This window comes from Sciurus carolinensis, chromosome 8, assembly GCF_902686445.1.
Source record: "Sciurus carolinensis chromosome 8, mSciCar1.2, whole genome shotgun sequence".
NCBI lineage: Eukaryota > Metazoa > Chordata > Mammalia > Rodentia > Sciuridae > Sciurus > Sciurus carolinensis.
The window spans coordinates 85,493,402-85,520,378 of NC_062220.1; the positions used below are offsets into that span (position 1 = coordinate 85,493,402).

Consider the following 26,977-nt stretch of genomic DNA (forward strand, 5'->3'; position numbering starts at 1 on the left):
AAGTTGTTTAAGGACTTGCTAAGTTGCTGAGGTTGGCTTTGAACTTGCAATCCTCCTGCCTCAACCTCCTAAACAGCTGGGATTACAGGTGTGAGTCAGGGACCAGGCAGGAAAGGACCTTTAAAACAAGTCTTACTCAACTTCTTAGCCAACTGCCAAACCCCAGTTGGTCATCCTCTTCTTCTCTCAAAGTAAGGGAGTAATGGTTAGTAAAGCTTATATTTGCAAGGTGGGTACTGTGCAGGCACATAGTGAACCAAAGATTCTCCCATAAATTCCTTCAAGAATTTACAATGGACAAATCAGACCAACCTTCAGTTACTGAAAATACAAAGTAGAATGGTCCAAATGTTGCAATGTTGGCAGATGGAGAAAGCACCGTGGGAGAACAGATGGGGAGAGATTAATTTCAACTGGTGAAAATTCAGAGGGTGTAAGTTTGGAGCTAAACCTTGGAGGATGGGTAATAAAAATGGTAAGAGAGAGACTTCCTACTTTACATGTATTAACTCATCTGAAATTCAGGAAAGGTCGAATGGGGAAGTATTCTTATTAGTCTCATTTTACATTGAATAAACTGAGGCACGGGGAGAGTGAACTATTTGTCTAAGGTTCAGCCTAGGAAGCAGAGGCGGGTGGATTTGAACACATGGAGGCAACTGTAAACCAGGTGTTTGGAGCACTCTGTTAAGGAAGCAAAGGATATCACAAGGGAGGGCCTAGCAACTTGCAGAACAGCCAGAGGCAACAAGTGAAGGGTCTATGAGGTTGTGTGTGTGTGTGTGTGTGTGTGTGTGTGTGTGTGTAATATTGCTTGATCCCAATGGTAGTTTGGAATTCACGTATGAAACCCCAGACTTCATGTATATTTCATCTGGCCTCATCCTATTTGACAGGCGTTATTATCCCCATTTTACGGATAAGTTAACTGAAGCACAGAGAAGTTAAATAACTCATCCAAGATCACACAAATGGCTAGGGTAGGGTTGGAGTGTGAATTCAGTGAGCCTATCCTTAACACACTGTGCCAGCCAAACGTCCTCACATGGGGAAAAGCCCTTTGCAAGCTGCCAGAAGCTTCGAAGTTGCCCACTCCCCCCCACCCCCCCGGGTCTACACAACCTGTCCCTTCCCACCTACCTACCCTGGCCTCACCATTCCCACCTGGAATCTTCAGTTAGGATGTCTCACTTCGGGGCCACAGGTTACCTGGGACCATTTGAGTGCCCAGAACATCTGTTCCCAGAAGGCTTTGCGCCCCCCGCATAAAGAGACCTTGAGTCCGGGAGCCCCGCCCTGCGCGGCCCCTCCCACGGGCGCGGGCCCGGGAGGCCGTGGGCGTGTCCCCCGCGGCTGCGCCCGCGGCGCGGGGCGGGGTCTGACCTCGGCGCGGGGCTAAGGGCGCGCAGGTGGCTCCTCCTCTGCCTCCCTAGATCGTTGGCCGAGCTGGCTGCGGAGGGAGAGCCTTTGTGCCCGGCCGGGGGAGCCCGCGACGGCTGCTGCCCGCCTGGGCCCATTGTTTCGCCTGTCTGTCTCTTCCGGGCAGGTGCCCGCGACGCACGGGACTCGCACGTGCCGCCGCGGCTGCAGCACTGAAAGCCCGGGACGCCGGCTGGGGCGTCCCCGGGCGCGCGGCGGGAAATGAAGCTCTTGAAGCAGTGGTGGTCGACGGGCGGTGGCCTCCTGCACCTCACCATGCTACTGAGCTTGGCGGGGCTCCGCGTAGATCTGGACCTCTACCTGCTGCCGCCACCGCCACCCACCCTACTCCGGGATGAGCTACTGCTTCTAGGCGGTCCGACCCGCTCTGCTTACGCGCTCAGCCCCTTCCCAGCCTCCGGAGGGTGGGGGCGCGCCGGCCGGCTGCATCCCAAGGGCCGGGAGCCGGACCCTACCGCGTCACTCGAGGGCCATCTGCTCCGGGAGGTGCGCGCACTCGGAGTCCCCTTCATCCCCCACACACGGGTTGATGCGTGGCTGGTGCACAGTGTGGCTGCCGGGGACGCGACCGGGGCCCATGGGCTACTCGGTGCCGCCGCCTCGTCGGGTGCCGGGGTGGACGGCGGCAGCCAGGCAGCGCCGGGAGGCGGCGGGGGCCCCCGAGCGGGTCGCAGTAGCCCTTTGGCCGCTGAGGAGGAGGAGAAGGCACCCGCGGAACCCACGGCGCAGGTGCCGGACGCCGGCGGACGCGCGAGCCAGGTAACCCGAGAGCGGGACGCTAGCGAGTGCGGCGTCTACACCGCTGGGGCCGGGGAACTGGCCATGAGCCCTCGAGGCTTGTGATGGAGCTAGGCAGCGGGGCTCACTCACGCTGTCCTGTTCTAAGCCCCTGGGTAGTTGTAGGTACCTAAATGACTCTGCCCCTCATTTTTGAGAATCCAAATGAAGCCTGTTAGTGCTGTCGCATTGGTTTTTAGGGTTTTGAGAAAGAACTGGGTGAAGTCATTCAGTTGGGTTTAGAGAACATCTTTCCTTGTGTTTCTTGTAGCTGTCAGGGGTAGTTCTGGAGTGGGGAGGGGAAAAAGGGTTGGGATTAATTTTCTTCCTCACTCTTTTGGTTCAGCACCTCGTGTGCATGGGAATGTGTTTTTTCCCCAGTACCTATGCGGGACTAGAGGATAATGGAAGCGGCCTTGACCTCTGAGGATGCATGTTCTCCTAAGAACCACGCTGCGACCTTGCGCAGTGGCCCTCACCGTGAGCGTAATCCAGTGGTTATCCGTGTGTGCTCCATCCCCTGGAGTAAGATGCCGAGTCCGTGTGCACTCCACGGCCAACCAGCATCCCCCTCACCTAACAATCCTCTGTCCTGGAATTTTATAACCCATTAGCATACAGATAACAGGTACCCCGAGAGTTGCTTGTGACCAACAAGGTCCCTTTGGTTTATTGGTACAACCTCTTTTGCAGCTTAAATTTGGGGGGGGGGTGCTGGGGATTAAACCCAGGGCCTTGTGCATGCGAGGCAAGCACTTTACCAACTGAACTACATTCCCAAACCACCACCCCCCCCTTTTTTTAACACAGTTCACCAAGTTCTGTGGATTGAAATATCTAGTGCTACCCAACCCTAGACCACTCTATCCAGAGCTCCTGCAAGGGGCTTTTAAACTCCTTGACCCAAATCTTAGTGTAAACTGGTATGGATCAACAAGTGTTCCTTGGGATTTTTATTGTTTTGTGAGGTGGAGTCTTATGCAAAAAGGGAATTGGGGATAAACTGGTTTGTTTGCAGCCCTTCAGAATCACCCTGTTTGTGTAGGCAGTTGCCAGACAGGCTTCTCCACCCTCTCCAAGAGGGGTCATTGTGTGAAGTTCTGGGTGATTCATTGTTATGCTGGTCTGATCTCTTCCTCCTTCAGGTGACCGGAACTAAGGGGGCTGGAGTTGGTGAGTCTTGGTGGGCTCCTGTCTTTTAGAACAATTGAAGGTTCTTCCTGCAACACTAGCTCACTCTTCAGATCTGGAATCTGTGGGACCTGTCTTACCTGAGGAGGAGTACCTGCTGCCCTGCTACCTTACCTGGTTCTGTAACAATCAGTTTGAAACCCACTGCTGGATTCCGCACTAGGTGGCACTCTGCAGCCCTCACAGCTGAACGCCAGCCTGTTTGCAAAGTGTGCAGGGACTGGAGGGAAGGGAGGCTCTGACAACCTCCCAGGAGGTCCAGACTGGCATGTGTGTACCTGTTAGATATCTTAGCTGCTGGGATGACCTGGTTCTGTTCAGTCTGGTAATGACCAACTTTGAGATCTTAAGAGTTTCCATGCCGGGTCCTCTTTGTCAGAAATGTCTCTTGCTTAAGCCTTGTGAGATCCACAGGCTGGCATCCTTAGGTTGAGTTTGTATTTATGGAAAACAGAAGCCCAGTGAGTGAGAGGACTTGACTAAAGCCACACATTAATTAATGGCAGAGGTGGGACCTGAACCTGAGTCTCCTGTCTCCCAGACTTGCTCGTAAATTAAGCAATGTGCCCTGTACTCAGGCTGTCTGGACAAGCATGCACCTGGAATGGGTTGACTCAGCTCCCCCTCACCTTGTCTCCTGCCCCCAGGACAACTACTCTCTGGTGCTGAGTTTTTTTTAAAAAAGAAGATTTTAAACTCATAATGAAGACCAGCACTTTGGGAAAAAATGGACTAGAGAAACAATACCAGTCTTTGCAATTATCTACCCTGTATTTATCACTTACTAGCGTTCTCTCCCTCCCACAGATTTTCAAATCACTCCCCGGCTCTGTGTCTCATATGTCAAGAGGGAGAGAAATGTTTACCTCAGATCAGGGTGTTGTGCTGGTTAAATGGGAAAAGCATGTGTGAAGTGCCAGTACAGTGCCTAGATTGTGGGTGTCCTCTTGTGCCCATCTTTCCTAACCTCTTACCTGTCCCATTCGCTTTATTCCTTCTGGCTTGTCTGTCTCCGTGCCTGGCTTGGTGGCTGGTTGATTGGTTGATCATTAAGGGGTTGGGGTGTATAGGAGTCAGACTGCCTGTTTCAAGTACTAGTTCTTCCATTTATAGCTCTTGTGTCCTCGGATGAATGTCTTAACCTTCCTGTTCTCTGCCATACAGTGGGAGCAATAAATGTACCTGCCCCATACGGTTGAAGTAAGAATAAAATTTCATTCCATGTAAAGGACTTAGAACTGCTTCTGTCTTAAGTGCTTAATATGTAAACTACTATTAACTTGGAAGAGGGGGGACATATTTTACCCCATAGGAACATTATAGGTGTTTTTTGTTGTTGTTTTAATAATTCTAGTGGCTCACAGTTGAGTTCAGGACATTCTGGTTTTAGTGTATATGTTTTCATAATTTTTGTAACACATGCAAAACATTTTGGAGTAGGGGATTTTCCAAGTAGGTGTCAAAAGAAGTACTGCTTTGGTCTCACCTCTTAATGGGGTAATCATTATCTAAAAACAAACTCCCGGAATTTCCCAGGCCCGACAAACTTCCCTTCATAACCACAGCCATTCACTACAACCAATGAACACGTCCTTCACAATTACGCACAGGTTAAACCAAGACATGAACAGCTTTTAGAACAGGATGTTTGATCATATTTGAAGAGATGGATAACCACCTGCAGCCAGCATCAGTATTTGAGAGAACTGTTGCCACTTTGCAACTGAGAGGGCATGTGGTCTGTGACAGTGGCCTGTCACAGGACAGGACCCATAGAGGACCTCTCCATTTACTGCCTTTTGGGCTGTTTTTTTCAGGTCACGGAAGGAATCTGATACGGTCAGTATTTAATTCTAAGAGTAAAGGGAAAAGGAAAATAAGGTCCTTGATTGTTAAAATTTGTTTTTCATTTCAGATTCAAATCATTAACACCTGGGTAATGACACAGATGAAAAGCAGACACTTGCCTGTTTTTAACTCATAGCATAATACAGAAATAGTCTTATAATTACATACATTAAAGTACAACAAAGTTTCGAAGTAAGCTTCTCATTTTGCCTACTAACAGACATTGTAAAGTGCTTATGGTCTTGCCTGGGAGAGGATGGCCCAAGTTACTGTATTACTGTCCTAGGGCTGCTGTAGCAAAATGCCAGACTTAAATGGAAATTTACTGTCTTACAGTTGAGGAGGCAAGAAATCCACAAAGTGTCAGTATCTTTGGTCTCTTCTGAGGCCTGTGAGGGAGAATCTCACAAATCTCTCCTGCTTTTGGGGTGGCTTTTTTGGTGATCTTTGGCATTTCTTGGCTTCAGCGGCATCACCCCAATGCATGCCTTCATCTTCACTGAGTTCTCTTGTGGGTGTGTCTGTGTCCAGGAGTCCTTTTTTATAGGAACATCATTCATATTGGGTAAGGATCCACCCTGACATCTTAATTTGCCTACTCACACTGGCAGTGACCCAATTTGCAAATAAGATTTGAATCTAAGGTTCTAGGAATTCTGACTTAAACATAGGGATACAGTTCAACCCCTGACAGTCACTATTGCCCTTCTGTCAGCTCTCAGGGTGTTCAGGTTGCTTAGGTTCCAGCCATTAAGAGCTAAGTCAGCCGTTTCTGGGAGCGACTGACCTGTGTGTAGGACTATTTGCAGAAGGACTTGGGTGGTGCTCTTGAGGAAGTTGGGTTTGGGAACTTGATGTGTAAACCTGGGAACCTTAGTTCAAACCATCTTTTTGTAGTCAGTCTTTCACCTTGATTGGCAGGTTACAGAGAGAGTCTCTGCAATGACTTTTGAATCATTCGTCTCCTCTCCATCCCCCTGCTTCTGTGCTCAGACAATGGGAAATCAATATGCAGGGTCATGGTCTTGGGGCCAAGGGTACTGGCACTGGAGTCTGGCCAGCCAGGGTGATCTCAGCTTTCCACTGACTGGTTGTGTGACTGTGGTACACTGTGTGTGTGTGTGTGTGTGTGTGTGTGTGTGTGTGTACACTAGGGATTGAACCCATAAGTGCTTTACCACTGATCTACATCCTCAGTCCTTTCTATTTTTTATTTTGAGCCAGGGTCTTGCTAAGTTGCTGAGGCTGATCTTAAACTTACAATTCTTCTTCCTCAGCTTTCAGAGTTTTTGGGATTACAGGGGTGCCCCACCACACCTGACTGTGACACGCTTCTTACCTCTCTGAGCTTTGGTAAGAGTACCTGAGGGAGTTGTTGGGGGATCAGAGAGATAGTGCAGGTCAAGTAAGCAGGGTTGGTATGTAGTAGACTTTTGGTTTTAACTACTGCTGAACTGAGGGCTCTGTAATAATCACTCCCCAGCTTAGCCCTGCTCATTCTGTTGCCAGGGGGAGGTTTCTAAAGCACACCTTGGTGCATCTCCCCACTTCCACGTGTCATTCAAGGCTACCAGGTGGCCAGTGTAACCCATCCCCACCTTCCCTTGCTAAGCTTGTTGCCCCTGGTGCTCTGCCTGTAGCCTACTTTCCTGCTCAGACCTTTTCTCCTCTCCCCTTCCCCATCCCCATGCTACCTCTTAACTGTCCCCCTTGCCCAGAGTTCCTGCCTGGAGTCCCTACTTGCTTTCACTGTTAAATTCTCAGACTGTTCCTGTTCTTCCTTGAGCTCTGCTGCACCCTGTAACCTATCTTCTGTAAGACTTGGCACCCTGTACTTTGAACTAGGGTGTCTTGAGGATGGAAATGGGGTCTTCACTTTCATCTGCAGTAGCACCCAGGGCCAGGGTTCAGAGCAGAGGGCAGTGCCGCCGGTGTCTGTTGACCACTTACTGTCCAGTGTTGCACACAGACTTTGCAGCACTTCCAAGGCCGCCCCAACCCTGAATGTGCCTTGGGTCCTTCAGGGCCAGAATTCCAACTAGAAAGTAGGTCAGACCTGAAATCCAGACCATTTAATGCCAACTACTTGAGTGGCTGGGGCAGAGGAGAGCAGACCGACAGGTTGGCATTATAATGAATCAGGTGGTGAAACTTGGAATTGCCTGAAGTTGTAGAGCATCGGCAGTGACCTTGCTGGAACAGAGCAGGATACTGTTCGTAAGCACGGAAGAAACCACCTCCCGCCCACTGCAACCTGCCAAACAAAAGCTGTTTACATTCATGGCAGTCTTGGATAGGGATAAATCATTCTCACCATTGAGTTGTTAAGGATTTACATTCATTCCCAGGTTCTGGGGCATCCAAGGTACATGCCTGGGTTACTTTTGATCAAATTGATGCTTGGCAGACTGTGGCCATGGTGTGGAGGCAGGAGAAGACCTTTTGAAGTAGGCTAGAACTGAGTTTCCATCTATATCAGTCAGGCTTCTTCCAGACAGACAGAACCAGTAGAGTATGAATAAGTAAATACACAAAGACTGATTTCAGAAAATTGGCTCACACAGTTGTGGAGGCTGGATGTCCAAAATCTTTAGAACAGTGAGAAACCCTGATAAGAGCAGGAGCTGGGATGCTGCAGGCTTGAGGTAGAATTTCTTCCTCAGGGAAGCCTCAGTTTTGTTCTTAAAGCCCTGCAGCTGATTAGATGAGGCCCACCCAGATTATTGAAGGTACCTGAAGTCAGCTAGTTGATTGCAGACATTAAGCACATCTACAAATGTCTTCAGAGCAACACCTAGGTAGCTGGTTTTGTTTGTTTGATTTTGTTTGTTTGTTTTTTGCAGTGCTGGGGATTGAACCCAGGGCCTTGTGCTTGGAAGGCAAGCAACCTATCAACTGAGCTATATCACCCAACCTTAGGTAGCTGTGTAATTGAACAACAATACTGTAACTTAACCATGTTGACATGTAAAACTAAGCATCTGTACTCCATGTCCTTCTGGGCATTTGTTCCCAAATTGGCAAAAGGCGGATATTAACATCTTTCCTTGAGCCTTGTGAGGATTAAATGACACCACATTGAAGGGTTGGTACCAGTTCCTAGTGTGGTAATAGATGCTCAACAAATGATTTGCTGTTGCTGAGCCCCAGGTAAAATCTCCAGGAAACCCCTGTCCTCTGCAGGAAATTACCAGTGAGTGCTCAGTCATGCAGGGACTCTGCTCTGGCATGAGAGGAGCCCTTTCTTCCTCTAAGTGGGGGAAGTCATACTGGGAATGGTTGGATGAACTGGGGCCGTTTGCACTAAGATCAGGGGGAAGGAACATGATCACCATCCTCAAGTACTTGTAGAGCTGTCTTGTGAAGGAGACCCTGGACTTGCGGAGAAGGCAGATCCCCAGAGGCAGAGTGAGGCCTTCCTGAGGCTCAGGTGCAGGAGGGGCTTCATCTTTCTTCAGAGCTTCTCCAGGAGTGGTCAGTGACCAAGTCCGTCACGTGGGTGCTTGGTAAAGTGCAGAGTGCCAGGCCCACTCACACTTACTGAATCAGAGCCTCTGGGTTTTGTAGTACCCCAAGCTTGAGGGTCCTCCCCTAGGGCTTCCTGGTGTCCAGCAACACCTGGGTGGAGGGAAGGCCTAGACAACACCCCTTCTGTGAATTTAAAAGCTCAGAATAACTGAAGGACTGGGCCACAGGGACATGCCTGGGGAAAGGACCAGGGCTACCCCAACTTACCAGGTGTATTTAAAGTCAAAGCCCAATATCTCTACTTTTGATTATTTCCCTGCATATTCCAAAGAACTTTCCTCTGGATAGGGGTGGGCTAGGTCAGGCGATGGGGAACTGTCTTGCAAAAAAAAAAAAAAAAAAAAAGGAAAGAAAGAAAGAAAAGTACTAATAATGAATGCAGAACTTGCATGTAAAATGAAGTTTTAAACTCATGCTTGAGTTCTAGCAAGGCTGAGGGAAAAGTACCAGAACAGGAGAGAACTTTCTGAAATGTTCTATATAGTGGTGTGTCACCGGTTACATGGGTGCCTCCATTTGCTAAATTGTACAGCTAAGTTTTCTGCAGCTCTGCATGTGTCAGTCCTACCCCAAAACTGTGAAAGAATAATTGGGGAGGGGTGGAGGTATTGATCCATGAATGCTGGGTAATTATTGACACGGAGTGATGGGTGCATGGAAACTTCACTGTAGTACTCTGCACTCTGTTTACATGTGTTTGATGTTTTCTTCTATAACATAAAAAGCATTGTGCATTCTGTGAGGACCAGGTGGCCTATCCGACCTGCTGGGGTAAACTAAGATTAAAAAAAAGATCATGAGCAAATCCCCCACCCCTGGCCTGCAGGAGGGGTTACTTTCATGACAAGCAGCGCCTTTTAAAATCAGAGCCTGCGAGTTGGTGCTAGGGCCCTGAAGCCCTGATGTTTGCAAGCGTAGTGGTGGTTATGCCTGACCTCTCCTGGAGGGGGTTACATCAAGACTTGAGGGTGTCTGACAAGTGTAGAGCTGTCTCTCTACTTCCTCCAGGGATCTTCAGAAGTGAGTTTAGCTTATCACGTGTCTTACTACAGAAAATTCCAAGCATATATCACAAGTGGAGAGATGGAGACTGGGATAATGACCCCAGCTTCAAAGGTCTAGTTCACTGTAGTCCTCATCATTTGTGACTCCCTCTTTCCCCCTGTAATGTGATTTTTTTTTTTTTTTTTTTTTTTTTTTCCCCTGTGCTAGAGAGTGAATGCAGGAATTGGACCTAGGACCTCTGCATTTGGGATAAGTACTCAACTACTGCACTACATCCCTTCTGATTCTTGTGCAAGCTTTCTGCAGCGACTTTGCAAAGAGAAAAGTCCAACTTTGATCCTTTCTTAATTCTTCCCACTACTTTCCTTGGCTAAGAAAACCTGTAAATATTTCAGTATATACTCTTGAAGTGTGAAGACGCTTCTATACAGTGCCATTAACACATCTATAAGAAATTAATAACAATTCTTTAATATCAAATAGCCAGTCATTGTTCAAATTTCCTATTTTATCATCAGTAGTCTCTCATGGTTGGTTTGAAGCATAATCCAAACAAGATTCCCCACCCTGCATTTTAGCCACCTATTTTTGCATGATAAAGTAATAATTCAAACAGACAAGAACATGTTTGATCCGTATGAGATCAGCTGTTCCACCACCACAGTTGGAAGCTGTGCCTCATGTGAAGTAACTGGGAGCCAATGTGGGTCAAGATGGTGATAGGGAACAGAACTCCCCTCAGGTGGCTCATGAGGAGACTTAAGTGAATGACTTCTTACGCCATGTGGCTAAGGGCAGGTGGGGGTGTTGGTGTTGAGGAATGTTGGAGAACCATGGAAGAAGTGCCCTGACCCCTATTTTGTCCACCCTGCAGTTCTGTTCCAGCCTCCCCCTGGTGGACTCAGCTTCCAGGGGACATGCATGGATCTGGATGGACAAATGACCCACTACTAGGGCTAAGAGCTGGCCATGAAATAAAACTGCTTGCAGCCAGATCCTGGTTTTGTCACTCACGAGCAGTGTGACTTCAGGCAAATAGTTTATAACTTCTCTCCTCAGTCCCCCACCCCCCAGGAAGGATGGTAACAGTACTTACCATGAAGGGATGCTGAGCTAATTAAATGAGATAATGTCGGGCTGGGGCTGTAGTTCAGTGGGAAGGTGCTTTCGTAGCCCATGTGAGACACTGAGTTCGATCCTCAGCACCACTAAAAATAAAATAATTAAAAAAAAAAAAAAGACCAAAACTTCAAAATAAATAAATAAATAAATAATAATGCCCATGATGCCTGGTCCACAGTGAGTACTCAATAAATGAGCTATAATTATTATAAACTGCTATTAAAAACCATCTAGGCCAAACAGGGCACCGTCTTTCTTTATCTGGCTCCTTGTTTCTGTAGACCTGGTGACTCCAGCTTGCCTTCAGCCTAGAGACAGCCTCAGAATTCTTTGGCCCTCCTGTTTCCCTCTGATGTCATCCTGCTCATAGGCATCACACTGTTCTTTGTCTTTGAAGGTTCATCCAACCTCAGAGGTTGAAGCAGGTTTCAATCCCTCCCCCTGATGAGTAAATGAAAGGCCTGTCAGGCCAGCTGGGACTGTTCACATAGGGTGTTGTTTTCAGGGGCAAGATCTCCACCCTGTTGTTTAGGTCCCAAAACAGTGTAATTAGTATGTGTTGCCAGTGGACAGGGGCTTTGGAGGCTTTGCAAGATGAGCCCGTTTCTGTTCTTCTCTCCCCTTTCCTTTTACTGGGTCAAAAAAACCTTTGTAGAGGGCTGTTGTGCCCAAAGTGAGTAACAGGAAGGCAGGTGGCAAAAGTTTACAGGCCAGAAAAGGGATCAATGATTGGTTAGATGGAATAAGATAGGTACCATAAGAGAATACTTAGAACCATGGCAGGAGAAGCTCTTTTTGGCTTATGGGCCCAAGCTAAGAGGGTTCTGGCTCCTTGCAGAGGATGAGATGGATCACTTCCCAGCAGAAAATGTGGTAGAAAAGACCTTTCCTGGAGGTGCTAGTTCTCTGCAAGTCACAAGGGTTTCAGTTGTGATTAAGGGACCCAACTCACAAGTTTATGATGGCTTCCTATGGCAAGTATGGAAACTAACTTACTTTTTTTTTTTTTTTTTTTTTTTAATTGGGACAAGGGTAGAAATTACCTATACACAAATAAAAAGTAATTTAATGATGGGTTTAACTTGCCTGTTCTTTTAAGATCATGGACCATAAACTTCCAGCATATACAGTACCACTTGTAAAATACATCCATGTATCTCTGTGCCATTGAGTTGAGAAAACAGGAAAGAAGAGAACAGATAATAACTGCTGCCTACCAGGGGCTGGTATCACTTTCTCTTGAAATTCCAGTTGAGTTGTTGGCAGTCAGAATCAAAAAGGAGCAGTAACTCATGTTTATAAAGCACCTTGATATGTATGAAGGCATTTTTTTCAACTAAGTCCTTAAAATGAGAATTAGATAATATTGCCCTCTCATTTCACAGTCGGGTCAGAGAGGTTTAACAACTGTCCCAAGGTTCCCAAGGTTACACAGCCATTGGATTACAACAGGTCTTTTTACTCTTGTCTGTCAAACCTGTGCCCTTCTAGCAATAGACTTTTTTTTTTTTTTTTTTTTTTTTGGTGCGGTGCTGGGGGCCTTGTGTGTGCAAGGGCAGCACTACCAACTGAGCTATCTCCCCAGCCCAGCAATAGACTTTTTAAGGCTTTGCAGACTGCAAGTGACATTACACATGCCACAGACCTTTTACACTGTATAAATATGAATATTATAATAGTGAATCCTACACTTCCATGCCTTGAGATTCTGGTCTCTGCCCTCACTGTCCTCCCAAAATAGAATTGATAGCTGGCACAGTTGGATTCTCTGGAATGTAGACTCCTAGACTGAGTTTAGTGTGCAGGAGGGAAAGGTGGACTAGAAAGCAGCTTAGACAGAAGCCAGAGTTTAGCTGTGATGTGGGTTGACATGGTGCATCAAGATGACTAGGCCTCTCTGCCTTAGCCTGATCAGTACTGGGATGTGGAAAGGCATGATCTTGGGTGGGGGAGCTCTCAGCAGCTGGAGGCTGACTGCCCACAGGAGTCACCACAAGTCCTTCCTGGTAGGGGATCTGGGCTGTACATCCCCACATGCTTAACACTAACTGAAATTTTTTTCTTTTGTTTATCACGTCTTGTGATGTGTTCCTGTTAGCTTCCTAATAGACTTTCAGTAAGTCAGAGGCAAATAAATTCAGGAAGGACCATCTAACATATTTATTACTTGGGACTATGCAAGTTTTAGTATTCATCTTCCCTAGGTCTATGGAATTTGGCCAACAGTCTGCCATCAGGATTCTCAATAGTTTTGCAGGCACCTCTTTCCCCTTGTGGCCTCATAGGCAGGGTGACCATATGAGACAGTTCTGGTTTATGTTGGTTGCCCAGCTTAATTATTAATGGCACCCTCTTACCCTCTCAAGTGAACTGTGAACTTAGTAGTTGTCGTGGCCATTTATTCATAGACCCCTGGAGTATCAGAGGTAAGGGTTTCCCTTTAAGGAAACCAGATTGTCCAAGTTGAAATGATTTGCTCCAGGGCTCACTGTCTGCCTCTTAGTCTTCTGGACCTGGCCCTAGAGGAAGAGGAAATACCCAGAGGTGGCAAAGCATAAATACCTACCCCAACCATGACTTGAATTTGGTTCCTTGAACAACTCTTTTCTAAGAGCACTCAGGATTTCTCTTACTATTTGAATCTGTCCCCTACTTCAGTCTAGTGCTGCCTCTGCTGTCTTCATATTTATACGTACATTGTTATCTGTGGGGTCGCAACTGCTGATGAGCTGCATTTTTAGCCTTTTAATTGTTGGATATTAAGAAAGTAACAAACCCAGGGAAAAGTGGGGCAGGGATGAGGAAATGGGTATGCTCACATACCATTGATGACAATGTTAAAATGGAACAGGCCTTTTGGGAGTGAGGGTAAATTGTCATATCCCACAAAAGAAGTTGGAAAATTTTCAGAATAATTTCTTCAAAAAACAAAAAAAAAATTCTTTGTGCAGAATTTAAGGGGAACAACTCCTTCAAACTTTACAGGAATAGGGAATTTTTATGTTACATAAAGCTTCCCAGTTCCTTTTTCAAAATCAGCAGGATGAGGATACCAAGACCTAAAAATAATACATTAAAGAAAACCAGTAGCAGAAAGAAAGAAAATCATTGTCACTCTTATTCATGCAAAATATTAAACTAATAGCAAGACACACAAAGAATATAGATGCCAATCTTATAATAGCTTCTTCTTCCTCCTCTCTCCTTACTGTCCTTAGTCTACTTTGCTCTTGTCGCTTCTCTGCTTGTCCTCTTTTTTTTCTGGAACCCACGGGCACTTCAGCACTGAGCAACATCCCCAGTCCTTGTTATTTTGAGACAGTCTTGCTACTCAACTCGAACTTGAATCATCCAGCCTCAGACACCTGAGTTGCAGGGATTGCAAGCATGCTCTGGGCTCTGCCTGACCCCTTCATATTCTAACATTACAGTTCCTCAAGACTCGGTGCCAAGCCTCTCCTCCCCCTGTACTCTCTTGCTAGGAATCTCATCAGTTCCTGTGACCCCACTCCCACCTCTACTGGTCTTGACATGTAGACTTCAGATCAGACATTAGCTCGGATTTCCAAATTCTTAGTATGATTGATATTTCTACTTGACTTTTCACATCTTAAATTTAACATATCCAAAATAGAAGAACTGTTTCCCTTTTAAACTATTTTCCTCTCAGCTATACCATTTTTCAAGAGTCAGCTCTAAGAGTCGGTCTTAGTTCTTCCCTTCTCCTATTTATATTTCATTGACAAGCCCCAACTAATCTTTATTTCTTATTTAATTTTATTTATTTTTTTTTTTAGTTATAGATGGACACAATATATTTTGTTTATTTTTTATGTGGTGCTGAGTATCGAACCTAGTGCCTCACATGTGCTGGGCAAATGCTCTACCACTGGACTACAGCTCCAACCCTCCAGTATATCATGGATTCCTTCACTTCCATCTGTGTCTGTCACCATCCCTTTCTAGATTGCCATCCACTCACAGAAATCACCACAGTAGCCTCCTAGCTGCTTTCCCCACTTCCACTCTTGTGAAGACTGGATGTGAAGTGAATAAAAATGATCTGACACTACTACTGATGAATGAGAAAAAGACTGATGTTTCATTAGAAAAATGAAGAAAGGAAATACATATACATTTAAACTTGTGGGATGGAACATCTTTTTAAACTTAAAAAATTGTGAGAATAGTACATATATCCTTTGCCCAGATTTACCTGTTGTTTATATTATCCCTATTTATCTATATTAATAACATGTAATATATTCTCTTTGTTCTGAAACATTTAAAGAGTAAATTAAAGCTATTGTATCCCTTAATTCCAAGATACTTTAGTGTGTGTTTCTTGAGAACAATGATTTTCTTTTCTGTAGCCAATTACCAAAGCCAGGAAGCTTAACAGGCATCCAAGACTATAATCTATTCTACTGTCTATGTTCAGAATCTGTCACCCATGCTTTATAGTTCCTTTCTCTTCTGGATCAGCATCTAATCCAGGATCATACATTGCAATTTAGTTGCTATGTTCCATTAGTCACTAATGGAAAAGTTCCTCGGCTTCAGAATTTCTTGACCTTTAGATTTTTGAAGAGTATCAGTTATTTTGTAAAGCAACCCCCAATTTTGATTCATCTGATGTTTCTGCACAGATTGAGGGTATGAATTTTAGACAGAAACACAGACATGGTAGTGTTCTTCATATCAGGAGGACCATGGTATCAGTTTATATTTTGGTGATGGTATACCCATTTGGTTAAGATGGTGTCTGCCAGGTTTTTCTTGTAGTGTTTTTCTCTTTGTAATTAAAAATAATCTGCAATGATATTTGAGACCATTTAAATATTTGTTTCTCACCAAATTTTTACTCCCTCGTTGTAGCATCCATTGATAGTTTTCTGTCATTCTGCATCTATATTGTTTGTATTCTATAAGGAAAAAATTTTTTTCCTCATTTATTTAGCTGCTTATATTTAGTAGACTACTAAATAACCCTTTATTCAATGGTTACGATCCATTATTATATAATTGGATTTTTAAACTTAATTCCTGCATTGTGTGCACTGGTCATGTAGAATTTCTCTGTCCTTGGTCCTCCTTTCCCTGAGTGTTTCCTTCAGACTATTTTACATACCTTTGCTACTATACCAATCTATCAACTTTCCAGACTAATGTTTACTTTATCATTTTCCTTATGGGCTTGATTTGTTTCCTTTTGCTATTATGTAATTTTATAGGTAACATTCTCAAGTTTGCATGTTTACATGGGTATTCATGTGTGTTGTACCAATTCACATATTACAGAATAAGGGGACCTTGCTTTGTGGTTCTAAAATTGATCATGTGATTTAGAAATTAGAAGTTCCTCTGTCCATCAGCAAAGTTAACTGTGTTGGGAATCCAGAATTTTGAATTTAATCATCTTCAAATTTAACAAATCTTGCTTGGACAAAAGATGAGAGGTTAAAGAAAAAAAAGGTAGTGGCCAGTTCTTCCCCAAATTTAAATCAGCATTGTAATTGACATAGGATCCCTGCCAAAGTCTTATTAGGATGTTGTATCTAAGAATTCAGCATTCAACAAATGTCTGTGAAGGGTCTACTGTGTCCTGGGCACTAGGGTAGACAGAAGGCATACAGCAGCCCCAAGCAAACAAGAGACCCTGTTCTCAAGAAACTAGTATTCTACCAAGACAGACAAGACTGCTAACATACAGTAATTTATCAGCTGGTTGCTAAATTCTGTGGGAGTAGGGGACACAAAGCAAGGGAGGGTAGGTGTTGGACAGAGAGGTTTAAGTTAGAGACAGGGTCTTGCTGAGTTGCGTAGGGCCTTGCTAAGTTGATGATCCTAACTTTGAACTCATGATCCTCCTGCCTCAGCCTCCTGAGCTGCTGGGATTATAAGCGTGTATCACCATGCATGGATAAGAAAGAAGAGTGGGTAGAGTTGAAGGCAGAGAGCTTTATAGGCATAAGGAGCAGTCAATCCAAGGCTGCAAAATGAAGGGGGTACTTGGTGGACCTGAGGAGGACAGTTTGAGGACATTGCTTTTTAGAGATCAGGGACGAGTCAGCAAAGCGGAAGCCTTAGAGGATCTAGTGATGGGCACAAGATTCAAGAGAATACATTGAGTTCAGATAACTCTCTGGAGGATTTTGTTCTAAAGGGGAGCAGACAAATGGAGTGGAATCCCAGGAGTAGTGTGGGACCAATGGCGGGGTTTTTACACGTGGCAGGTGTATGTTAGTAGGCTGATGGGAATTGCCCAACTGATAGTGCACCACTGTTGATGCAGAGAAGGAAGAGTAGCAGGTACAATTCAACCCACTAGCAGGATTGTGAGGTGTGCCCACATGGAGACTGACTGTGCTGGGAACAAGATGGTCACCTGCAGTGTTGTGTCCTGCAGTTAGGCATAGTGGTACAGATAGAGAAGCCAAGTGGGCCACCAGGATATCTGGATCCCCTTTCTGCTTTTTTTCCTTGCTCTTGTATCTAGATTTCCATTTCTTGGACCTTCACCTTCCCATCTTTCCCTGCCAGCTTAAAGAATGAACATTTCTTTAAGGGTTATTAGTGGTAGGGGTGCTATCCTTGAGTTAGGCTAGTTAGTGCTATGTTCCTGGAATTCACAAATTAAAGAGATTGATCCTTTGAAGGAGTATGAGAAACCTTGTTAGAGGGAAAAAATTAAACAGAACTTTTAATATCATAATTGAAATAAACAGTACATGTTAAGTTGTAACTGAATGTTTAGAAGACTACTTTTAAGTCTCCTTAGCAGGTTAAAAGGTGGAAAGGCCATTCTGAGTAAAGAGTCATATTGATATAGTTCTGATTGTAAAAGGAATATGTTTGTTGTGAAGTATTCAATTACAGAAATATATATAGCAAAGTGAACCCTTCCCCAGCCTGTCCCCAACCCATCCTGCCTTCTAGAAAGAACTACAGTTAATTGTTGGTAAAATAACATTTTCCAGATTTTGTTGTTGTTCATTTGTTCCCTTCCCTTTTCCTCTCTCTCCCCTTCCTGGTCCTAGGGATTGAACCCACAGCCTAGCATCTGCTAGCTAAGCACTCTGCCACTAATCTACATCCTTAACCCTTTTTATTACTTTTGAGACAGGATCTCACTAAGTTACCCAGGCTGGCCTAGAATTTGAAACCTTCCAGCCTCAGCCTCCTGAGTTGCTGGGCTTATAGGTATACATCGCTGTGCCTGGCCTCCCAGATTTTTCTGCATAATATGTATTTGATCAGTGTTTCTTTCCCATTTAGCTGCTTGATGTATTTTCTATAGAGAACTAAACAAAAATCACCTAATGGCAACATTGATTTCCAGATATAATTTGCAAATATTTTAAATCATGCTCGTTAGACTAGCCCTGTTTCAAAATGAGTACTTAAGGACAGGTCATAAAATTGGCTTTTGTTTCAGAATTATGTTTCTTTGATACTGAAATAATGAAATGCCTGTCACAGTTTTGACTTAAGGGTTTATAAGATCACTAAGCAATAAGTGCAATGCCATTTGCCTATTTTATTTGGGTTTCTAAGCACATTGTTGGGTCCTTTTTAGGAGAATGAAGTACTAAGAGAAAAGTGTGAAGGTGTGGATGACAGATCTGAGCAGGAGAAAAATGAGGAAAGGGTGTCAGGCCAGAAGGAGAAATTACAAGAGAATAATGGAGATGGAAACAAAGTAGCAGATAAATCTGAGTGGGAGGTGGAAAAGACGACTGAATCTAGAAATGAGGTAAGCACATCAGAATGTTCTAGTCTTTTCATTTTGACTTTCATGTAGTTTTGTGGCATTGGTAATTTATGTTGGAAATGAATTTTGCATGGAAGTGTGTTCTGCTGTTAGCAAGTCTGACATATGAAAAAGTATGATTAGACTTTAAAGGAATCAGCCCACAGAATGTTTTCTCTGGTTATAGTGCATATACACCTACCCTCCAGGAACCTGCTAGCAAGCAGGTTGTGCTCATTGTGTTTGACAAGATAAGGGATAAGTAGATAACTGACATTCTGGACCCAGGCTGGCCAGGTCCCTGGAGAGCAAGACAGAGGGCTAACCCTATAGCCAAATTACCCTCTATTCCTGCTAAGGCTTGGGTCCAAATCTGCAGTCTGCTAGTGAGCCAAGCAGAACCACTGGCATCCAGGAGTACATTTCATGCTTCTGGTCTGTCTCTACTAAGGGGCCAGGCCCACTGGTCCACCTTCTTGGCTACTCATTGTCTAAACATACTCTATCTAGCTAAGAGAAGAGGGTATGGAAAGATGAACTCCAGAAGCCTGGCTGAAGGGGTGGGTTCATACCCTCTTCTTTTACTTGGGTGACATCTGGTTTCTATTCTGTCTTGCTGAGTTCCTGCGCACAAGCCTGGCACACAGGCGCTCCAGAGACTGGCCTGGGGCTTCCAACCTTTAGCCATATGGCACTTCCACCCAGAAGGCACACCCTTGCAGGTCTTGTCCTGATGGTTCTTTTTATCATGACATGCTTCAGCATGTCCTCTCCCTGGGAGGTGGAGGTTGAGCCTGAGCCTTAAACACTCTTGGAGGATGGAAAATACCATGCCCTGGCCCATGCCAGACAACCCATCCTCAGTGTAGTTTTGACCATGCCACATTATGAACATTACTTGATTTTTATGGAGTGAAATCAGAAATAGCTTTGTTCTCTTTGCCTACCCACTCTTCTTTCTGCCCCTTCTAGCCTGTTCTAACCTGTTCTAGGGGAACATGTTCTTCCTTCCACTGTGGGTAAATGTCTAATGCAGGTCTCATGAGACTTCTAGATAATCAGATTTAAAAGTCCCTCTGGTCATTGTACTACACCAACTGACAAGAATGAGCCAGTACAATTCTCAGAAATGTACAACCAAAATTTAGCTCCTTCCCTCCTCCCATCTCATCTGCTGAACCCACAAGGCTGACTGGTGTGGAAAAAGGTATGTATGGCCATTTCATCCATTTCCTCAGTTTGTCCTCCTCTTCTAGTTAGGCTGTTTTACTTGGGGCTGAGGGTATACAGTGTTAAGAATTCAGGAGAGGTTATTTGGCACCAACTGGACATTGTTTCCCTTGACCTTGGGATACAGTTTCATTTCAGATTACTTACTTTCATTTTGTAGATTCTTTGGGGAATCCCTGCTCTCATAGCAGGGAGTCCTTCATCTGCCCTTCTCTTGACAAGGGCAAATGCATCACCTCCAGCTGGTCCTTTAGGATTCCTGAATATTCAGTGGCAGTCTTTCCATGTGGCCCTCAGCCACTTGCTGGCTGCCTAGCATGGAGCTCTGGCATGTGCTTTTTACACCCTTGTATTTCTCAGGCAGAAGCTGAGAAATGACTGTAGGGAGCACACACCAAGTTTATTAGTGGTCTCTCTGAGGCTTTTCTATTCTTTAGGTGAGAAGGAGGGAAGAGAGATTTACCCCATTTTCACTCTAGCTTAAACTCTTCTATACCTTCAGTCTCAGCCTGGCATTTCATTTCAAATTTCATAAGCATTTACCCCCTGCCTATGCTTTTCCCAGCTGGTATTCTCCCTGACCCCTCATTTATGTAGACTTTTTATCTTTTCTCATAATTCACGTACCTTTTGTGTGACTTTACCACTACTGCCCACACACACAAGCAATAACATTTGGTCATGTCAGTTCCTGTGGACATGTGGACATATACTGAAAGGTCCATATTTATTTTGCAGGAGACAACATTTTAGCCCATTTTCCTAAATGTGTGTGTGTGTGTATGTATCCCCTACTCTCCCCAGCACGGGGGGTCAAACCCAGGGCCTTGTGCATGTTAGGCAAACTTGCCCTGAACCACTTCCCTAGCCTGGGAAAGGATGTTCTTATCACATTCTGTACTACTTATTTAATGCTTCCTCATATATTTCCTCATGCTGTTGGTTACTTTTTCTCCTTGGTATGTGGTATGTCTTTGCCTTTACTCCCTCACTGGTATTCACTTCTTTGAATTAAATGTCAGTAATTAATTCACTGCTAGGTACATAGTGGACACTCTCACAAAGTTGCTTAGGGCCTAGCTAAGTTTCTGGGGCTGGCTTTGAATTTGTGATCCTCCTGCCCCAGCTACCCTAGTTGCTGGGATTACAGATGTGCACCCCCATACCCAGCTCATTAAATATTAAAGAGTAGATAAAATAGGGAGAAGGTAAAATGTAATTTGACATAGGAAAAACATAAGTTTGGACAAAACTTTTCAGAAATACATAAATCACCCATGAGCAAGGCATTTGTGCCCCGGACCCTATCAGGCTCTCCTCATCATTTATGTCAAGTGTCTGTGTACTTAAACATTTTTTAAGTTTATTTTTTTATTAGAGCTTTATAGTTGTACATAATGAACATAGTTGGGTTCATTAAAAAAATTTTTTTTTTTTGGTACTGGGGATTGAACCCAAGGGTGCTTAACAACTGAGCCACATCCCCAGCCCTTTCAGAGGGTCTTGCTAATAAGTTGCTTAGGGCCTCGAAAAATTGCTAAGGTTGGCTTTGAACTAGCAATCCTCCTACCTCAGCCTCCTGAGTCATTGGGATTACAGGGATTACCACAGCACCTGGCTATACACATTCTATTACTTAGATGCTTTTAGTTTGTTAAAATAAGTGAAGTGTCAGGTGAGTGAATCACTGTCATTTCCATTCTTTTGGTTGACAACCCTAGAATAATACCTAGGGACAGTGGTAAAATTTACTGATTTCTCTCTAGCTACGCTGTGGATAGTAAATGAATTCATAGTATGTGCAGATTAAAAAAGAGAAACTGAATTTATGTGTATCTACCATGTTCTCCGAATATTCCTAGTGGTCTTTGTTCAAAATGAAGTGAGTCCTTGACCTACAGTGGAACTGTGTGTTTATATTTTATATATAAAGATTAGTAAGAATGACTAGAATCTGACTTAATTTCCTGGCACTCTAAATTGAATTGAAGTATAGCAGAAGTCATCTTACAGATTAATTAGATTTTTAAATGGCTGAGTTCTTTGCAATGCCTCAAAATTGTCCTCCAAGGTATAGTAGACAGAAAAAGTATACTATCTGCAACAATGTTTTCTACAGTTGAAATGCTCAAATAAAAGGTATGTGATGATGAAAGTCTGAAGAAAAAAATGAATGAATTTTTAATATATAGATTAGGGGAGGTTTAAAAAAAAGACCGAGGAATTAGAAACAGCATGAAGCTCTTACCACCATTAGGACATAAAGGAATCTGAGGAGACACAGCTCAGTGAGAGATGGAATTGATGATTCAGCCAGCCCTACTCTCTAGGGGACTCTCTCTTACCTATATCTCCTGTTGGACCTATCAACTCACCTTGTGGGTGAGGGTTAGGAGTTAGCCAATCCATAATTCACTTTTAAGCAAAATTATCCTTATACCCATACTTCTTTTTTTCAGCACCCCCCACCTTATTTACCCACTAGTAAGAATTTTTTTTTTGCTGTTGTTATCCATTCTCACTTATGATGACCAGTAAATTTTGGTTAGTAGTTGGCCAAGGACTAAGTCCAAAGTTGGGGCTATTAGTAGAATATTTCAGAATATTAAGAAGTGAGGTCTCATTTTAAACAGTAGTCTGGCTGGCAAAGAAGTCCAGAGTCCTTAAAACATGTAATTTCCTAGTTAAAGAGGAGCAAAAAGAAAATCTTATCCACCAATTTAGCTTAAATATCCCTATAACATTCACAATATACAGAAAAGTCTAATCATGAGTCCTAAAAAACATGGCTTCGTAGAAAAGGAAACCATGTATTTGGACTAATTTGTGATCTGAAACTTCAGATTTTCTAAAATTTTTTTTAGTTGTAGACGGCCACAATACCTTTATTTTTGTGTGGTGCTGAGGAGCAAACCCAGTGCTTCACATGTGCTAGGGGAATGCTCTACAGCTGAGCCAAACCCCAGCCCCTGAAACTTAATTCAACTTTTTTTGTTGGGGGCCAGGGCTAGGGGACTGAACTTGGGGCCTCATGCATACTAAGCAAGTGCTCTACCAGTGAGCTTGACTTCCAGTTCCCCAGCTGGTCCAAATCTTCCAAAAAACAAAAATACCAGGAAACATTAAATATATAGGGGTAGGAGTGAAGCACAGAACATGAATATCTCAGTCAGGATCATGAATTCACTAGCAAAGATAACCCCTTATGCCAGGTAGGTGTGAGGACACACAAGCCTATATAATCCAGTGACTTGGGAGTCTAATAGGAGAATTGGAACTTCAAGACTAGCCTGGGTAACTTAACAAAACTGTAGCCAAACTATCTCAGATAAAAAGGGCTAGGGATGTAGCTCAGTGGAAGAGGACCTTTGGGTTCAATCTGCAGCACCTCAAAAACAAAAACCCCTGTACACACTAAAAACAGAAGTCCTGAATAAAATGGACAGTTTTAAGTAAATAGAACTCAGTAACAAGGGAATTCTATAAATAGAAGAAACCAAAAGATTCAAAGCCAGAATTTAAGATAACTGTACTAAAGAAGAGGATTTGGAACCAAATTTCACAAGAGACTAAGATTGAGTGGATTGGAATGTGAACTAAAAGGTCTGAATCTGTACTACCATCAAGGAATCCTGAGCCAATAAAAAGTTCAGAAAATCATATGAACAGGTTTTGGAGGGAAAAACACAATGTAATGAGGTTACCTTTTAAAGACTATGACAACATGCAGAAATAGCCCTAAGTCAGCATGTGAGGAAAAAAAAGATTGATATATTGTGAGGGAAGAGACTTAAGAAAAAGGATACAGAAAAGATTCCCAATGAAATCATAGGCATGCCAGCTGTGGTGGCACATGCCTATAATCCCAGCAGCTCAGAAGGCTGAGGGAGGATCATTCAAAACCAGCCTCAGCAACTTAGGAGGCCCTAAGCAATTTAGTAAGACTGCGTCTCAAAGTCAAAAATAAAAAGGGCTGGGGATATGGCTCAGTGGTTCTGGGTTCAATCCCTGGTACCAAAAAAAAAAAAAAAAAAAGAAATCCCAGGCATGAAAAATGTAGTTACAATACTGGTTTAAGAAGTGAACAGATTAGACTCAAGATATAACGAAATACCACAATGTACCACAGGATAGAAAATGTTACGAAAAAAATTTTGAGACAGAAAAAAAAAATCTAAAGTACTAGAAAATATGAAAGGCAATATTTAATATTAGTTTATGGTGCAATGCTTCCAGAATTAAAATGAGCCCTCAGACTAAAGTAGTACATGAGAATTCCAAGCAGCCTAGTATTCTTACCAAAAATTGTCACTGTAGCATGAAGGCAAAATAGTTCCAGGAAACAAAAACTAACCCTATTATTCAACTTTTCTCTCAAAGGAGTTACTTGAACAAGCCTAATGTTGAAGGCAGGACTGAAGTGAAGCAAATTATAAGTTAAGTTGGGAAAGACATTAGGGTAAATGTAAATATGTAGCCTTATGGAGGGGCAAAATAAGGTGCGGAACTAAAAAATAGTGGTAAAAGATAAGTGGAAGATTAGAAGAATAATGGTGGAGTTTGTAGTTAAAGAGCCTTAAGAGAGATTCTAATTATAAAAATATTGAAAGAAATAGAATGTAACATTCCCAATTGAGGAATAGGGGTAAATGATCCAGTATGGCAGTTAACACTTTGTCCTCTAAAGATTAAGCCTAAAACCCCAGGCGACTTGTCTTTTGTCTGACCTTTTGTATACCTGTTTTTCTACAGAGACATCTAAATGGGACAGATATATCTTTCTCTCTAGAAGACTTATTTCAGCTGCTTTCTTCACAACCTGACTATTCTGTGGAGGTAACTGCAATCTTGACTTTTATCCTTATGAAAACTTCAGCACTGACCTCTGTGAATAAATACCATCCTTTATTTGGATGACATAGCAGCTTAATGTCAAACTTGTACAGTAAGCACACAGGACTTAAATCAATTTATCACATTCATATTAAAAGCAAAATGGTAGTAAATATTTGACATTGTGGCATAGCTTTATTTTTATGGTATCATTTATATCTTCATTATGAACTTTAGTAGGATCTTAACTTCTACCTCAGCGAATTCACTATGGTTTGGTATTATCCGATATTAATGTGGATTGACTGCCAACAGCTACAATGAGTCAATCAAATTGCCAGAGTATTCTAAGAACAGTTCTTTTATCCCCAAGTACAGCCAAAAGCACATCACAATTAGTATAGAGGAACTGACAAAAGTGAGTAGTTATTAGGTATTAGAATTTTTTTGAAATAGATCTATATATATTTAAAGGGCCATCATACTTCTTTGTTTTTCAGAACATCTCAGAAGATTTTCCACCTGTTCTAGGCAGTATCAGTGATGGCATGAATTCTTCCACATATTACAATGTTAATTTTACCCAGGCTATAAGTCATGACGTGAATCTTCATGAGGCCATGTTGCTGTATCCCAACACCACATTTAGAAGAGATCCAGTGGCAAGGACTTCACAGGAACAATTTCTGCAGTGGAATTTTCATTCCAATCCTGAGCGAACCCTTCCAGAAACTAATATAACAGGATTTCTTCCACCCGTTGAGCATCTAACAAGCCAAGATCTTCTATATGACCTTGATGCTAACATATTTGATGAGATAAACTTACTGTCATTTGTCACAGAAGAAAGTTTTGATCCAATGGAAATCTCTCAGCTTTTTGAAGAACCAGAATCAGATTCTGGCCTTTCACTGAATTCAAGTCACCATAGCACCTCTATTACCAAGTGCAATTCTTCTCACTCTGTGAGTGATGAAGGTGCTGTAGGTTACAGTAACCTCGATTCTCTTTCTCATCATGATTTAGAAGGAGCTGTAGGAGGCTACTACCCAGAACCCAGTAAAGTGTGTCACATGGATCAGGGGAATGAAACTGGTCTTCATGGAGATCTCACATTTCAACACATACTTCATAACCACACTTACCACACACAGCCAGATGAACCAGAACCCACTTCTGAATCTTTTTCATGGCCTGGGAAATCACAGAAAGTGTATCTCAATGATACAGATAAAAGTCTGAGCCGTGACGAACAGCGTGCTAAAGATTTGCATATCCCTTTTTCTGTAGATGAAATTGTCCGCATGCCGGTTGATTCTTTTAACAGCATGTTAAGCAGGTATTATCTAACAGACTTACAAGTCTCACTCATTCGTGACATCAGACGAAGAGGGAAAAATAAAGTTGCTGCCCAGAACTGTCGTAAACGTAAATTAGACATGATTTTGAATCTAGAAGATGATGTGTGTAATTTGCAAGCAAAGAAGGAAACCCTTAAAAGAGAACAAGCCCAATGTAACAAAGCAATTAACATAATGAAACAAAAACTGCAGGACCTCTGTCATGATGTTTTTAGTAGGTTGAAAGATGATGAGGGGAGGCCTGTCAATCCCAGCCAGTATGCACTTGAGTGCAGTCATGATGGAACCTTTCTGATTGTGCCCAAAGAACTGGTGACCTCGGGCCACAAAAAGGAAGGCCAAAAGGGAAAGAGAAAAGGTGAGAGAAGAAATTGAAAATGGACTCCTTTTTGTGTGGACACTGGGAATTTTATTCAAGTATTATCTTTACTGCAAGATCATCACACTTATGGGAGGGGGGATAGTAAGATCCAGTCACTTTGAAAAGCAAACACTGGGGATTACTTTTAAGACGTGTTTTGTATTTTAAGAAACAAAAAAAAAACCACCCTTAACGTTTTCAGTTTGTTAGCACTGTAGTAAGCTTTTCAAAATCTTTTAATGTATATTTAACTTATACTTTTTGTGAAAATAAATTTATACAAACTTTATACAAAAAATAAATCTATACAAACTTCTCCCTTTGAACTCCAAGCAATGTTTGCTATATAGTGTGAAGTCAAAAGTATAAAAATATGGGAAGTTTTTAGTGAGCTCATAAATAACTGTTTAGTGCTGAAAAGATAAATTTAAGTAATTATTTGGGTCACTTCTTTTACTACTCAACCCCAGGGTACCTAGCAGCACAAGAGTCGGATAACCACACTATATTTTCACCAGGTTACTATCC

General features: G+C 43.1%; 1 protein-coding gene across 1 annotated transcript; it reads left to right on the forward strand.

The window, feature by feature from the left end:
- The first annotated feature begins 1,408 nt into the window (after window positions 1-1,408).
- On the forward strand, window positions 1,409-26,781 carry Nfe2l3 (NFE2 like bZIP transcription factor 3). The gene is made up of 4 exons (XM_047561653.1): window positions 1,409-2,199; window positions 18,491-18,667; window positions 24,647-24,730; window positions 25,228-26,781. Exons 1-4 carry the CDS (start codon window positions 1,642-1,644, stop codon window positions 26,461-26,463), a joined length of 2,055 nt encoding a protein of 684 aa, XP_047417609.1. The 5' UTR covers window positions 1,409-1,641; the 3' UTR covers window positions 26,464-26,781.
- Window positions 26,782-26,977: the final 196 nt, after the last annotated feature.